This window comes from Cydia pomonella, chromosome 10 (assembly GCF_033807575.1).
Source record: "Cydia pomonella isolate Wapato2018A chromosome 10, ilCydPomo1, whole genome shotgun sequence".
In the NCBI taxonomy this organism is placed as follows: Eukaryota; Metazoa; Arthropoda; class Insecta; order Lepidoptera; family Tortricidae; genus Cydia; species Cydia pomonella.
Genome location: NC_084712.1, coordinates 23146545 through 23162738, shown reverse-complemented (window position 1 = coordinate 23162738; position 16194 = coordinate 23146545). Strand labels below are relative to the sequence as shown.

The 16194-nt window shown below is 54.2% G+C and overlaps 1 protein-coding gene across 1 annotated transcript in view; it reads right to left on the bottom strand.

Annotated features, from left to right (window-relative positions):
* Positions 1 to 1586: 1586 nt before the first annotated feature.
* Positions 1587 to 16194, bottom strand: part of LOC133521767 (uncharacterized) — a 56225-nt gene continuing 41617 nt past the window's right edge. Inside the window, exons 22-27 of the mRNA XM_061856836.1 lie at positions 13180 to 15524; positions 12316 to 12384; positions 11331 to 11525; positions 9740 to 9932; positions 4703 to 4819; positions 1587 to 2692 (exon numbers count right to left, since the gene is read on the bottom strand). Of these exons, the coding sequence (XP_061712820.1) occupies positions 1945 to 2692; positions 4703 to 4819; positions 9740 to 9932; positions 11331 to 11525; positions 12316 to 12384; positions 13180 to 15524 (3667 nt within the window). The 3' untranslated portion in view covers positions 1587 to 1944. The remainder of the gene's footprint in view (positions 2693 to 4702; positions 4820 to 9739; positions 9933 to 11330; positions 11526 to 12315; positions 12385 to 13179; positions 15525 to 16194) is intronic.

The window sequence follows — 16194 nt, the reverse complement described above, 5'->3', positions numbered from 1 at the left end:
TTCAAACAAAATAAAATCTACTGTATTCCGTGCACTATAGGTTCAAATTCCAGTGGCAAATTTTGGATTTTTCATTTCTATGGCTGGGCCTTAAGAGGCTAAGGCAAGATTTTTTGCAAAAACTCAAAAACGGCAAACGGCGACATTCGCTGTAGCAAAGATATATAACTTCGCGTAAAAGAAGTCTAAGAAAAAAACTTGCCTTGAAAAATCAAGATAAAAACATGCTCGAATAGATGGCGATATACTCGAGTAGATGGCGACACCGTTTGATATTTAACACATATCAGGGAGGGAGAGCTACCCTAAAAACATTTTTTTTTTCTAGTTTATAGTGTACGATTTTGTCGGCATAATTGATCTCTAGCACTAACGTTCATGGAGCAAAGCCGCGGTTGAACAGCTAGACGGACATGGCGAAACTATAAGGGTTCCTAATTGACTACGGAACCCTAAAAATGGTATTATTGCGTTTTAAACGATTAAGGCGAAAAAATTACTTCAGAAAATTTCAACTATAGATAGTGTGTGAGTAAAAAGGATGCAAAAATTAATTGATGATTTTTTTAATCGGACACCCGCGAAGAAAACTTCTAGTTTACCGCCGCGGGTCGGACATCTGCCTAAGACATATTTGAACGGTTTTATATATTACATGTAAATATCCGCAGTCACGTCAACATTCGGCCACGAGGGCCATGTCACGAGGCGACTAGTGGTTATCCTAGCGTTGAATAGCGTCCCACGTGGCGCGCCTTCCTGTAATACACAAACGGTTCAGCTATACGTATACAACGAACTAGATACGAAACATATACGAAAGACACCTAGGCCTCCCAAACTCTTTTTTCGCGTATAGTAGTGAGTATTTAGAAAACATATATAATAATTATTGTTATTTAAATTTGTTTCCTAGTTGAATAGAAGACAGCACCATCTTACACTCGCTATACCCTGATTCTGAAAGAGATATAGTATAAGACGGGAAGAATTGAAATTATTACGAAATAACTTTATCTTAATCCCGGAACAGTTCGGGACTTAAAAGTTAATTTTTGACGGGGTTAGTTTGTGGGGTACTTTTATTTCTGTATTAATGTATAATAATCTAGTGTTGATTTAGTTTTTAGTTAGCTTTATTTTAATATACTGTTTCTGTGAAATCTTATAATTAAGTTTTATAACTAAGCGGACATTTAAATATACTATACACAAATAATCGTAAATAACGATACTTAGGTAATAATAGTACAATGTTATATATTAAACAAATAAATAAATATTATAGGACATTATTACAAAAATTGACTAAGTCCCGCAGTAAGCTCAATAAGGCTTGTGTTGAGGGTACTTAGACAACGATATATATAATATATAAACACCCATGACTCAGGAACAAATATCCATGCTCATCACACGAATAAATGCCCTTACCAGGATTTGAACCCGGGACCATCAGCTTCGCAGGCAGGGTCACTCCCCACTAGGCCAGACCGGTCGTCATATTAGCAATAGTTTCCGAGTGCATGTAAGGTCACCTGTGTGTCACCGCCGCTCCTGCGCCGCGCCCACGTACACGGACACCACCGAGTCCTTCGAGCCCACCCCCAGCGCGCATCTGCCAAATTACAAACCTGACATTTATACTCTATTACTGTAAGAGGCCGTTATCGATTTTAGTCGCAAACATTTCAAATTGATAGATTAAAGCTGGCCATACACACTAGGGTGTGCCTGCGCAGTTTTGCCTGTACAGTTCAATTGCACAGCTGCTGTATAGGAAACTGCACAGTTGAATGCCACACACGCTCCGTTTTACCTGTGCATTTGGTAAAACTGCAGAATTTAAAATAGAGGTGGATTGTCAAAGAAAACTTTGTAGCCAGAGTAAATTTACTGCCATATTGACAATCCACTTCTATTTCAAATTCTCTTTAGTATTAGTTAAATATTGAAAATAAAGTACATATCAAATCTTGTATAGAATTTTACTAAAAAACTTATTTTTAACTCAACCAAGGCCACAACTAACCTCAGAGGATGGAAGGCGAGGCAGCACACGGGCCCGATGCGAGTGCCCATGCCCATGAAGCCCTCGTGTGATGATGGTGTTGAGTTGCCACAGGGCTGTACTGACCTTAGAGGATGGAAGGCGAGGCAGCACACGGGCCCGATGCGATTGCCCATGCCCATGAAGCCCTCGTGTGATGATGGTGTTGAGTTGCCACAGGGCTGTACTGACCTTAGAGGATGGAAGGCGAGGCAGCACACGGGCCCGATGCGAGTGCCCATGCCCATGAAGCCCTCGTGTGATGATGGTGTTGAGTTGCCACAGGGCTGTACTGACCTTAGAGGATGGAAGGCGAGGCAGCACACGGGCCCGATGCGAGTGCCCATGCCCATGAAGCCCTCGTGTGATGATGGTGTTGAGTTGCCACAGGGCTGTACTGACCTTAGAGGATGGAAGGCGAGGCAGCACACGGGCCCGATGCGAGTGCCCATGCCCATGAAGCCCTCGTGTGATGATGGTGTTGAGTTGCCACAGGGCTGTACTGACCTTAGAGGATGGAAGGCGAGGCAGCACACGGGCCCGATGCGAGTGCCCATGCCCATGAAGCCCTCGTGGGACTTGATGGTGTTGAGCGCGTTGCCGCTCAGGTCGTACAAGCTGATTGACTGGTTCACAGAACCGCTGGAACAATATAACAATAATATTAGCAATTATTCTTTATGTTAAGCTTTAAGAAGCGGTGGTGGCCGAGTGGATATGACGTCCGACTTTCAATCCGGAGGTCGTGGGTTCAAATCCTGGCTCGTACCAATGAGTTTTTCGGAACTTATGTACGAAATGTCATTTGATATTTACCACTACCTTTTCGATGAAGGAAAACATCGTGAGGAAACCTGCATACATCTGCGAAGAAATTCAAAGGTGTATGTGAAGTCCCCAATCCGCATTGGGCTAGCGTGGGGACTATAGCCCGAGCCCTCTCGCACATGAGAGGAGGCCTGTGCCCAGCAGTGGGACGTATATAGGCTGAATTATAATTATATTCTTTATGTTCCTTGTCTACGAGAAAACCAATCATCGTAGCCTGCGATTTTATTTAACCCCCTTGCTTCTTACTCGATGTCGGATCAGCAAAACTAATAAAAAAAAAATTAAAATTCCACGGTTGTTGATTGGAGGGGATTGCAGCGGTTAAACACTGTCAAATTATTGTTTTTCAAATCGTCGACTTTTTTTTTTTTTTTAATACTACGTCGGTGGCAAACAAGCATACGGCCTGCCTGATGGTAAGCAGTCTCCGTAGCCTATGTACACCTGCAACTCCAGAGGAGTTACATGCGCGTTGCCGACCCTAACCCCACCCCCCTCGTTGAGCTCTGGCAACCTTACTCACCGGCAGGAACACAACACTATGAGTAGGGTCAAGTGTTATTTGGCTGCGGTTTTCTGTAAGGTGGAGGTACTTCCCCAGTTGGGCTCTGCTCTAGACCTGGAATGACATCTGCTGTGCTGTGCCCTACCACACAAGGCGAGTTGACATTCACATTGCCCATACCTCTCTTTTGGACGTAGTTTAAGGACATACCCGGGTCCCCGGGTCGACTGTAATAGTTTTGTTTTCGTATACCAAATTGTAATTGCGTACTTTTCATGTATGGACTCCCAACTGAACTATAATATCCAATCACGTGGCGCTGCGGTTCAGTAGAAAAGACACCAACGCGCGACTATTTCAAGAGTAATATTCATATATTATGCACGCGTTAATGTCTTTTTTACTACTGAGATACTTAACTAATTTTCTTTAAATATTTAGGTTTTATAGTAGAAAAATAATTATTTTAGATGACTTGTAGAAAAAGTATTGTTTACAATAGTGATACAATCAAGCTTTTCAATGTTATACCTTCATTAGGCCACTCAGCAAGCTTCGTGGCCTTAAGATGCCACTCGATTGAAAAACTTTCTATTATGATCTTATAGAATACTATATATATGCACACGTGCAAAGGTTCAAACCACTTACAAGGAAGGGTACCCAACTGTACGACTCCGATTTGATTTATTTTGATATATGTTATAGAGTAGTCTAAAATAACGGACACGTATTTTTTTTAGCTGCCCAAACTCAACCTGTTGGGAGAAATTGTCCTCCAAAGTACTAAAAACTTACTAAATCTTAAAACTCCTATAGAAAGTGATGCTCAGCAACTTGCTAGTTAATGGCTGGTTTGAGTATATGTTTGAAAGCAGCAAAAAATAATGAGCACGTGTTTTGTTATATCGGCTAAAACTCATTTATTCCTAAAAAAATCGACATTCGTAGTTTTATAATATCTTATCGCTAAAGTTACACATAAAGACGGGTGTTTTTTTAGGAAAACTTGAGTTTAAGCAGATATAACAAAACACGTGTACATTATTTTTTCCTGCTCTCAAACATATACTCAAACAAGCCATTAACTAGCAAGTTGCTCGAGCATCACTTTCTATAGGAGTTAGAAGATTTACTAACTTTTTAGTACTTTGCAGGACAATTTCTCCCAATAGGTTGAGTTTGGGCAGCTAAAAAAAAATACGTATCCGTTATTTTAGACTACTCTATAACATATATCAAAATGAATCAAATCGGAGTCGGACAGTCGGGTACCCTTCCTTGTTAGTGTGAAAAAAGCAGTCCCCAAGTATTACCAGGCGACGAGGTCCAGCAGCGGGTGCACGTCGACGGCGGCGAGCGGGCCGGGCGCGCGCACCGTCTCCACGGCCTCCATCTTCCTCGTGTCGTAGATGCGGATCTCGCCGTTCATGCTGTCCACGGGAAATTACTTTTAAATCGTTTTAGTATCCAATATCAAATATTTATTTAGCAAATAGGCCACAGGGGCTTTACAAACAATAAAAATAACGAAATACAATTACAAATATGGAATCAATGAAATATTAGATTGTTTATTAGAGATGTATACAATCAAAATGTCCAATTACACAAAAAACTATGATAAAAAAATACAACCAACAAATACTAGAATTCTTTAGAGATACGATCTTGAAATTATCCTTAGAGATGTAAAGGGTCTCCATGACTTGAATTCTTATATAAATACTCAAAAGACAAGAAATTAAATCAGACAAGAACCGATTGAAGTGTCTCACGTTAATGCCACTCAGAAGTGAAGTTACATACTTGTAACATAACATGTAGCCCGCGAAAGCTTAAACAGACCGGTCTCCAGCTCCGGTAGGCGGAAACTTTGAAACAGGTGATAGCCTGACCGGCTGGCGGCCACCATGTGCTGTGCTATCCTGGACCTGGTGGTATGTTGGTCCAGGGCACCTACAAGTGTTAGTGTGTACTGACCAGCCGGCGACCAGCTTGTGGGTGTCGGTCCTGGGCACGGCGCAGAGCACGGGGGCGCGGTGGTGCTGCAGGGTGGCGGCGGCGCGGCAGTCCCAGTCTGTTCACCTACAAGTGTTAGTGTGTACTGACCAGCCGGCGACCAGCTTGTGGGTGTCGGTCCTGGGCACGGCGCAGAGCACGGGGGCGCGGTGGTGCTGCAGGGTGGCGGCGGCGCGGCAGTCCCAGTCTGTTCACCTACAAGTGTTAGTGTGTACTGACCAGCCGGCGACCAGCTTGTGTGGTGTCGGTCCTGGGCACGGCGCAGAGCACGGGGGCGCGGTGGTGCTGCAGGGTGGCGGCGGCGCGGCAGTCCCAGTCTGTTCACCTACAAGTGTTAGTGTGTACTGACCAGCCGGCGACCAGCTTGTGGGTGTCGGTCCTGGGCACGGCGCAGAGCACGGGGGGCGCGGTGGTGCTGCAGGGTGGCGGCGGCGCGGCAGTCCCAGTCTGTTCACCTACAAGTGTTAGTGTGTACTGACCAGCCGGCGACCAGCTTGTGGGTGTCGGTCCTGGGCACGGCGCAGAGCACGGGGGCGCGGTGGTGCTGCAGGGTGGCGGCGGCGCGGCAGTCCCAGTCTGTTCACCTACAAGTGTTAGTGTGTACTGACCAGCCGGCGACCAGCTTGTGGGTGTCGGTCCTGGGCACGGCGCAGAGCACGGGGGCGCGGTGGTGCTGCAGGGTGGCGGCGGCGCGGCAGTCCCAGTCTGTTCACCTACAAGTGTTAGTGTGTACTGACCAGCCGGCGACCAGCTTGTGGGTGTCGGTCCTGGGCACGGCGCAGAGCACGGGGGCGCGGTGGTGCTGCAGGGTGGCGGCGGCGCGGCAGTCCCAGTCTGTTCACCTACAAGTGTTAGTGTGTACTGACCAGCCGGCGACCAGCTTGTGGGTGTCGGTCCTGGGCACGGCGCAGAGCACGGGGGCGCGGTGGTGCTGCAGGGTGGCGGCGGCGCGGCAGTCCCAGTCTGTTCACCTACAAGTGTTAGTGTGTACTGACCAGCCGGCGACCAGCTTGTGGGTGTCGGGTCCTGGGCACGGCGCAGAGCACGGGGGCGCGGTGGTGCTGCAGGGTGGCGGCGGCGCGGCAGTCCCAGTCTGTTCACCTACAAGTGTTAGTGTGTACTGACCAGCCGGCGACCAGCTTGTGGGTGTCGGTCCTGGGCACGGCGCAGAGCACGGGGGCGCGGTGGTGCTGCAGGGTGGCGGCGGCGCGGCAGTCCCAGTCTGTTCACCTACAAGTGTTAGTGTGTACTGACCAGCCGGCGACCAGCTTGTGGGTGTCGGTCCTGGGCACGGCGCAGAGCACGGGGGCGCGGTGGTGCTGCAGGGTGGCGGCGGCGCGGCAGTCCCAGTCTGTTCACCTACAAGTTTTTGTCGGTCCTGGGCACGGCGCAGAGCACGGGGGCGCGGTGGTGCTGCAGGGTGGCGGCGGCGCGGGCGGCGCGGCAGTCCCAGTCTGTTCACCTACAAGTGTTAGTGTGTACTGACCAGCCGGCGACCAGCTTGTGGGTGTCGGTCCTGGGCACGGCGCAGAGCACGGGGGCGCGGTGGTGCTGCAGGGTGGCGGCGGCGCGGCAGTCCCAGTCTTTTCACCTACAAGTGTTAGTGTGTACGGACCAGCCGGCGACCAGCTTGTGGGTGTCGGTCCTGGGCACGGCGCCAGAGCACGGGGGCGCGGTGTGGTGCTGCAGGGTGGCGGCCGGCGCGGCAGTCCCAGTCTGTTCACCTACAAGTTTTAGTGTGTACTGACCAGCCGGCGACCAGCTTGTGGGTGTCGGTCCTGGGCACGGCGCAGATCACGGGGGCGCGGTGGTGCTGCAGGGTGGCGGCGGCGCGGCAGTCCCCAGTCTGTTCACCTACAAGTGTTAGTGTGTACTGACCAGCCGGCGACCAGCTTGTGGGTGTCGGTCCTGGGCACCGGCGCAGCGCACGGGGGCGCGGTGGTGCTGCAGGGCGGCGGCGGCGCGGCAGTCCCAGTCTGTTCACCTACAAGTGTTAGTGTGTACTGACCAGCCGGCGACCAGCTTGTGGGTGTCGGTCCTGGGCACGGCGCAGAGCACGGGGGCGCGGTGGTGCTGCAGGGTGGCGGCGGCGCGGCAGTCCCAGTCTGTTCACCTACAAGTGTTAGTGTGTACTGACCAGCCGGCGACCAGCTTGTGGGTGTCGGTCCTGGGCACGGCGCAGAGCACGGGGGCGCGGTGGTGCTGCAGGGTGGCGGCGGCGCGGCAGTCCCAGTCTGTTCACCTACAAGTGTTAGTGTGTACTGACCAGCCGGCGACCAGCTTGTGGGTGTCGGTCCTGGGCACGGCGCAGAGCACGGGGGCGCGGTGGTGCTGCAGGGTGGCGGCGGCGCGGCAGTCCCAGTCTGTTCACCTACAAGTGTTAGTGTGTACTGACCAGCCGGCGACCAGCTTGTGGGTGTCGGTCCTGGGCACGGCGCAGAGCACGGGGGCGCGGTGGTGCTGCAGGGTGGCGGCGGCGCGGCAGTCCCAGTCTGTTCACCTACAAGTGTTAGTGTGTACTGACCAGCCGGCGACCAGCTTGTGGGTGTCGGTCCTGGGCACGGCGCAGAGCACGGGGGCGCGGTGGTGCTGCAGGGTGGCGGCGGCGCGGCAGTCCCAGTCTGTTCACCTACAAGTGTTAGTGTGTACTGACCAGCCGGCGACCAGCTTGTGGGTGTCGGTCCTGGGCACGGCGCAGAGCACGGGGGCGCGGTGGTGCTGCAGGGTGGCGGCGGCGCGGCAGTCCCAGTCTGTTCACCTACAAGTGTTAGTGTGTACTGACCAGCCGGCGACCAGCTTGTGGGTGTCGGTCCTGGGCACGGCGCAGAGCACGGGGGCGCGGTGGTGCTGCAGGGTGGCGGCGGCGCGGCAGTCCCAGTCTGTTCACCTACAAGTGTTAGTGTGTACTGACCAGCCGGCGACCAGCTTGTGGGTGTCGGTCCTGGGCACGGCGCAGAGCACGGGGGCGCGGTGGTGCTGCAGGGTGGCGGCGGCGCGGCAGTCCCAGTCTGTTCACCTACAAGTGTTAGTGTGTACTGACCAGCCGGCGACCAGCTTGTGGGTGTCGGTCCTGGGCACGGCGCAGAGCACGGGGGCGCGGTGGTGCTGCAGGGTGGCGGCGGCGCGGCAGTCCCAGTCTGTTCACCTACAAGTGTTAGTGTGTACTGACCAGCCGGCGACCAGCTTGTGGGTGTCGGTCCTGGGCACGGCGCAGAGCACGGGGGCGCGGTGGTGCTGCAGGGTGGCGGCGGCGCGGCAGTCCCAGTCTGTTCACCTACAAGTGTTAGTGTGTACTGACCAGCCGGCGACCAGCTTGTGGGTGTCGGTCCTGGGCACGGCGCAGAGCACGGGGGCCGCGGTGGTGCTGCAGGGTGGCGGCGGCGCGGCAGTCCCAGTCTGTTCACCTACAAGTGTTAGTGTGTACTGACCAGCCGGCGACCAGCTTGTGGGTGTCGGTCCTGGGCACGGCGCAGAGCACGGGGGCGCGGTGGTGCTGCAGGGTGGCGGCGGCGCGGCAGTCCCAGTCTGTTCACCTACAAGTGTTAGTGTGTACTGACCAGCCGGCGACCAGCTTGTGGGTGTCGGTCCTGGGCACGGCGCAGAGCACGGGGGCGCGGTGGTGCTGCAGGGTGGCGGCGGCGCGGCAGTCCCAGTCTGTTCACCTACAAGTGTTAGTGTGTACTGACCAGCCGGCGACCAGCTTGTGGGTGTCGGTCCTGGGCACGGCGCAGAGCACGGGGGCGCGGTGGTGCTGCAGGGTGGCGGCGGCGCGGCAGTCCCAGTCTGTTCACCTACAAGTGTTAGTGTGTACTGACCAGCCGGCGACCAGCTTGTGGGTGTCGGTCCTGGGCACGGCGCAGAGCACGGGGGCGCGGTGGTGCTGCAGGGTGGCGGCGGCGCGGCAGTCCCAGTCTGTTCACCTACAAGTGTTAGTGTGTACTGACCAGCCGGCGACCAGCTTGTGGGTGTCGGTCCTGGGCACGGCGCAGAGCACGGGGGCGCGGTGGTGCTGCAGGGTGGCGGCGGCGCGGCAGTCCCAGTCTGTTCACCTACAAGTGTTAGTGTGTACTGACCAGCCGGCGACCAGCTTGTGGGTGTCGGTCCTGGGCACGGCGCAGAGCACGGGGGCGCGGTGGTGCTGCAGGGTGGCGGCGGCGCGGCAGTCCCAGTCTGTTCACCTACAAGTGTTAGTGTGTACTGACCAGCCGGCGACCAGCTTGTGGGTGTCGGTCCTGGGCACGGCGCAGAGCACGGGGGCGCGGTGGTGCTGCAGGGTGGCGGCGGCGCGGCAGTCCCAGTCTGTTCACCTACAAGTGTTAGTGTGTACTGACCAGCCGGCGACCAGCTTGTGGGTGTCGGTCCTGGGCACGGCGCAGAGCACGGGGGCGCGGTGGTGCTGCAGGGTGGCGGCGGCGCGGGCGGCGCGGCAGTCCCAGGCGCGCACGGAGCCGTCGGCGAAGCCCGCCACGATGGACCACGCGTCCGTGGAGCCCCGCCAGAGGGAGGTCGCTGCGCTCTCGCATTCTGTAATATCAATTTGGTGTTGGAAAACTGTTGTTGGAACAAGAATTACGACAATGTAAAGCGGCGGATAGAACGTAGGGATCAAGGCTGAGAAAATAGCTCGTCATTTTTTAAACATTACCCTGTTCCGTACGATAGAGACTTCCTTATACCAACGTCAACGCTTAAATATACGTCAATAACGTCCGTAGAGTGTGAACGAACATTTTCGACTTATAGGGTCTGATGCAGCGATAGTCTCGCCGCGACATTCAACCTGCGGGCTTGTTTCGATGGCCCGCGAAATAAATTTAAAAATCGCAGAAAAGTGTAATTATTTATTTAATTATTTAACTAGAAAAGGGTTTTTATCCATTAAATTTACTACATGAATGTACCTTTTAACTGTGAAATCTTAAATTGCTTTTCTTAGTTTTTATCCAACAAGAGATGTCGTAAAGTTTCGTCGTTTAGAAATGGCTATCCTCGCCGTGCCAATTAAACAAAATGCAAGTAAAATAAAATGCATGTGCTTTGAAGAATTGTTTGACATGATGCCCACGGCTACTTTCTATCACCGCACCGCTCGCCGTCGGCAGAGTGTTCCTCCTTACACTCTAGAACCTAAATAATCACGTACTGTGCGGTTTAAGAGGAATATCCTCCCGCGGTTACTCCGGCTGTGGAATGAGCTACCTGCCGAGGTTTTCCCGAGGGTCTACAGTATGAGATTCTTCAAAAAGGGAGTGTACAGGTTTTTAAAGGGTCGACAACGGGCATGTAATATCTCTGGTGTTGCAGGCGTCCATAGGCTACGGTGACTGCTTACCATCAGGCGGGCTGGTATAATGGCTGGCGGAAACGGGATCCTAAAGCTGATAGCAGATAGGCTGGACTCTGCCGTCCTTGCCCGGTTCACTGATCTGCATGTACAACCTAATCGGAGGCGAGCAGGGAGGGTGGGGACTAAGGAGGCCATTTATTTTATAAGTATAGGCTTAGGTAGTAGTTTTAGTTTTTTTTTTTGTAACATATGGACCCTGTGTAACAGTGTTGTCTGAAATAAATGATTTTTTTTTATTTATTTATTTAATATTATGTTGTTGTTTTATGTTTTTTTTTGTTTTTCGGAACTTACGTACGAAATATCATTTGATATTTACCACTAGCTTTTCGGTGAAGGAAAAACATCGTGAGGAAACCTGCATACATCTGCGAAGAAATTCAAAGGTGTATGTGAAGTCCCCAATCCGCATTGGGCTAGCGTGGGGACTATAGCCCGAGCCCTCTCGCACATGAGAGGAGGCCTGTGCCCAGCAGTGGGACGTATAGAGGCTGAATTATTATTATTATTTATAATAAAAAATGTGAGTGCGGTTTTATTTCAGAGTAGTTAAGTACACTTTAGAGAGCGATTACCCGTGTTAATGTCGGCCTCCAGCAGCTCGGCGCTGGCGTCCCACAGGCGGATGGAGGCGGCCAGGCCGGCCAGCGCCAGCGAGCGGCGCCGCGCGCTCCAGCGCAGCAGCACGGGCGGCGGCGGCGGGCTGTACGCCGCGCCGCCCGCCCCGCCCGCCCCGCCCGCCCCGCCCGCCGCGCCCGCGCCCAGGGCATCTGTCCACACACACATGTTAAGAGGCTGTCAATACCTAAAGCGCGCACACTGTCTATTTGTATCGGAGTAAATGAGATAGCACTGACGCATGTTACTGGGCCTGGCCGAGGGAATAATAAGAAAAATATTTTAATAAAAAAAAGTGGATTATTAGTGTAATATTTTACTCGACCACGGTTTAGATATAAATGTTTTGAAATTGTGATTTTAATTGCAGACCCATAAGTCAAAACAATAAAGACATAAAACAGTTTAATTGTGATTTTAAGACCAATCTTTGCAATTATTTTCTATCGAGCCGATTTCGTTCAATCATGTATCGAGTACAACCAAGGTCTTAGAAATATAATTAATATGAACATATATTTGTCTTATTTGACTAAAACAAATAGTCTTTCTTAAAAAACTGTTTAAGTAACATCAATTTCGAAAATCGAAAAAAAAAATTCTCCCCCACTTTCCGTGTAGGGGAGAAACCCTAAAAAAAAATTTTTAGATTTTATTCTACGACTTTGTCGGCTTTATGTATTTATATATCCATGCCAAATTTCAGCTTTCTAGCACTAACGACCACGGAGCAAAGCCTCGGACAGACAGACAGACGGACATGGCGAAACTATAAGGGTTCCTAGTTGACTACGGAACCCTAAAAAGGAGCCGTACTGTCAAATTCAAGGTACGAATTTGTCTTGGATTTACACATGTAATACAATCAACAGTCTTAGATCGGGGTGAAGCAGATGCATGTATGGCATGAAAGGTTAGTAATGGGTATGTGGATGAACTCACGGTCCTGCGGCGGCGGCGCGGCGCGCTCCTCCGCGGACAGGAACTGCTCCGACACCAGCTGCGCCAGACCTGCGCACACGCACCCGTCAGCCCCACGCACACAACAGCAATGGTAATGCATATGGGGACTGTGACTTTTGTATACCGTCTATAGATCGTGTCATTCACGAAGACGCGTGACTTGACTCGTACTGACATGTTATTAAAATATATATTGCGATGACCAGTCTGGCCTAGTTGGTAGTGACCCTACCTATGAAGCCGATGGTCCCGGGTTCAAATCCTGGTAAGGGCATATATTCGTGAGATGAGCATGGATATTTTGTTCCTGAGTCATGGGTGTTTTCTAAGTATTTAAGTATTTATATATTATATATATCGTTGTTTAAGTACCCTCTATACAAGCCTTATTGAGCTTACTGTGGGACTTAGTCAATTTGTGTAATAATGTACTATAATAATATTTTTTTTAAAAAAGTCACAAAGCTGCGCGTCATCGTGGATGTCGTCACGAAAGCATGATATGATGGACGTAAAAATCTAGATTAGCGCACGATTATTATTATTATGAAGCATGCTGGGTTTTGTAAAGAAGCGTGGAAAGCGCATGGTAGAGACAGTGAAATACATGATAGTCCCGCGTATCGAGTTATCACTTTATAGAAACCTGAAAATCAACGTCCCTAATGATGTAAAATGAAAGGCTATGTACACACGGACTAGAATTAGCTCTCCCAGCCACATTCACGCGCTAAGCGCGTCACAGATCACTTATACTTATGGTATCAGCCACACCGACTGCGCCAGTCAGCTCGCTTTACGTTTTGATATGAAGTTGATTTAAAACAAACGCGTCCAGCGCGCCACGCCGCCACCATACTGCTGCCGTGGGCCTGTACACAGAGTGCGGGGTACGTACTGTAGAGCGGCTGCGCGGGCGGCGGCCGGTAGTCGGCGGCGGGCCGCACGTCCAGCGCGCCACGCCGCCACCATACTGCTGCCGTGGGCCTGTACACAGAGTGCGGGGTACGTACTGTAGAGCGGCTGCGCGGGCGGCGGCCGGTAGTCGGCGGCGGGCCGCACGTCCAGCGCGCCACGCCGCCACCATACTGCTGCCGTGGGCCTGTACACAGAGTGCGGGGTACGTACTGTAGAGCGGCTGCGCGGGCGGCGGCCGGTAGTCGGCGGCGGGCCGCACGTCCAGCGCGCCACGCCGCCACCATACTGCTGCCGTGGGCCTGTACACAGAGTGCGGGGTACGTACTGTAGAGCGGCTGCGCGGGCGGCGGCCGGTAGTCGGCGGCGGGCCGCACGTCCAGCGCGCCACGCCGCCACCATACTGCTGCCGTGGGCCTGTACACAGAGTGCGGGGTACGTACTGTAGAGCGGCTGCGCGGGCGGCGGCCGGTAGTCGGCGGCGGGCCGCACGTCCAGCGCGCCACGCCGCCACCATACTGCTGCCGTGGGCCTGTACACAGAGTGCGGGGTACGTACTGTAGAGCGGCTGCGCGGGCGGCGGCCGGTAGTCGGCGGCGGGCCGCACGTCCAGCGCGCCACGCCGCCACCATACTGCTGCCGTGGGCCTGTACACAGAGTGCGGGGTACGTACTGTAGAGCGGCTGCGCGGGCGGCGGCCGGTAGTCGGCGGCGGGCCGCACGTCCAGCGCGCCACGCCGCCACCATACTGCTGCCGTGGGCCTGTACACAGAGTGCGGGGTACGTACTGTAGAGCGGCTGCGCGGGCGGCGGGCGGTAGTCGGCGGCGGGCCGCACGTCCAGCGCGCCACGCCGCCACCATACTGCTGCCGTGGGCCTGTACACAGAGTGCGGGGTACGTACTGTAGAGCGGCTGCGCGGGCGGCGGCCGGTAGTCGGCGGCGGGCCGCACGTCCAGCGCGCCACGCCGCCACCATACTGCTGCCGTGGGCCTGTACACAGAGTGCGGGGTACGTACTGTTAGAGCGGCTGCGCGGGCGGCGGCCGGTAGTCGGCGGCGGGCCGCACGTCCAGCGCGCCACGCCGCCACCATACTGCTGCCGTGGGCCTGTACACAGAGTGCGGGGTACGTACTGTAGAGCGGCTGCGCGGGCGGCGGCCGGTAGTCGGCGGCGGGCCGCACGTCCAGCGCGCCACGCCGCCACCATACTGCTGCCGTGGGCCTGTACACAGAGTGCGGGGTACGTACTGTAGAGCGGCTGCGCGGGCGGCGGCCGGTAGTCGGCGGCGGGCCGCACGTCCAGCGCGCCACGCCGCCACCATACTGCTGCCGTGGGCCTGTACACAGAGTGCGGGGTACGTACTGTAGAGCGGCTGCGCGGGCGGCGGCCGGTAGTCGGCGGCGGGCCGCACGTCCAGCGCGCCACGCCGCCACCATACTGCTGCCGTGGGCCTGTACACAGAGTGCGGGGTACGTACTGTAGAGCGGCTGCGCGGGCGGCGGCCGGTAGTCGGCGGCGGGCCGCACGTCCAGCGCGCCACGCCGCCACCATACTGCTGCCGTGGGCCTGTACACAGAGTGCGGGGTACGTACTGTAGAGCGGCTGCGCGGGCGGCGGCCGGTAGTCGGCGGCGGGCCGCACGTCCAGCGCGCCACGCCGCCACCATACTGCTGCCGTGGGCCTGTACACAGAGTGCGGGGTACGTACTGTAGAGCGGCTGCGCGGGCGGCGGCCGGTAGTCGGCGGCGGGCCGCACGTCCAGCGCGCCACGCCGCCACCATACTGCTGCCGTGGGCCTGTACACAGAGTGCGGGGTACGTACTGTAGAGCGGCTGCGCGGGCGGCGGCCGGTAGTCGGCGGCGGGCCGCACGTCCAGCGCGCCACGCCGCCACCATACTGCTGCCGTGGGCCTGTACACAGAGTGCGGGGTACGTACTGTAGAGCGGCTGCGCGGGCGGCGGGCGGTAGTCGGCGGCGGGCCGCACGTCCAGCGCGCCACGCCGCCACCATACTGCTGCCGTGGGCCTGTACACAGAGTGCGGGGTACGTACTGTAGAGCGGCTGCGCGGGCGGCGGCCGGTAGTCGGCGGCGGGCCGCACGTCCAGCGCGCCACGCCGCCACCATACTGCTGCCGTGGGCCTGTACACAGAGTGCGGGGTACGTACTGTAGAGCGGCTGCGCGGGCGGCGGCCGGTAGTCGGCGGCGGGCCGCACGTCCAGCGCGCGCCACGCCGACACCAGCGCCGGCTCCATACTGCTGCCGGTTGGCCTGGACACAAATATATACATATTTTACCTAACATGCTAAATAACATTGCTAGGAAAATCCTGAAACAATACAATGTAGACATGCGCGAAACAGTCCTTCTAAAAGTTGTGATATCACATCACTTTTTCTAAAACGTAATATTACACTGAGATATCACATCACTTATCACTCGAAACGTCGAAACATGACCCGAACGTGAACAGCGCTCGGGCGCGCGCGTGATAGCCACATTACAGCTATCACCTACATTACGCAGCGCATCTACAGGACTCTTGACTCTAGGGCGTCTCGTATCGGCGATCGATCTATTTAATTATGCTGACACATTATAGTTTTAAATCTATTACAGATGCAGAAAATCATAATCGTAATAATAGTAGTGACATTTTCGACAGCTTAAACGCAACCGCGATCGGCTGAGCGGACCGATCCGAAGATAGCCGAAAGCATCGCAGAGCGAGAGCGAGTGAGCACTGAGTGCGAGTGCGAGCGAGATAACAAAGTAATGATGGCTTGGCAAACAAACATGACACTATCACAAGTGGCATTATACATTACGCGCACTGTCTATAGACTTGAACTCACCATTCATATCGGCGCGTCAATCGATATCGAATTGAATCCATTACGCGCGCTTCGGCCGGTCGTTCACGCTCGCGTAATGAGTGAT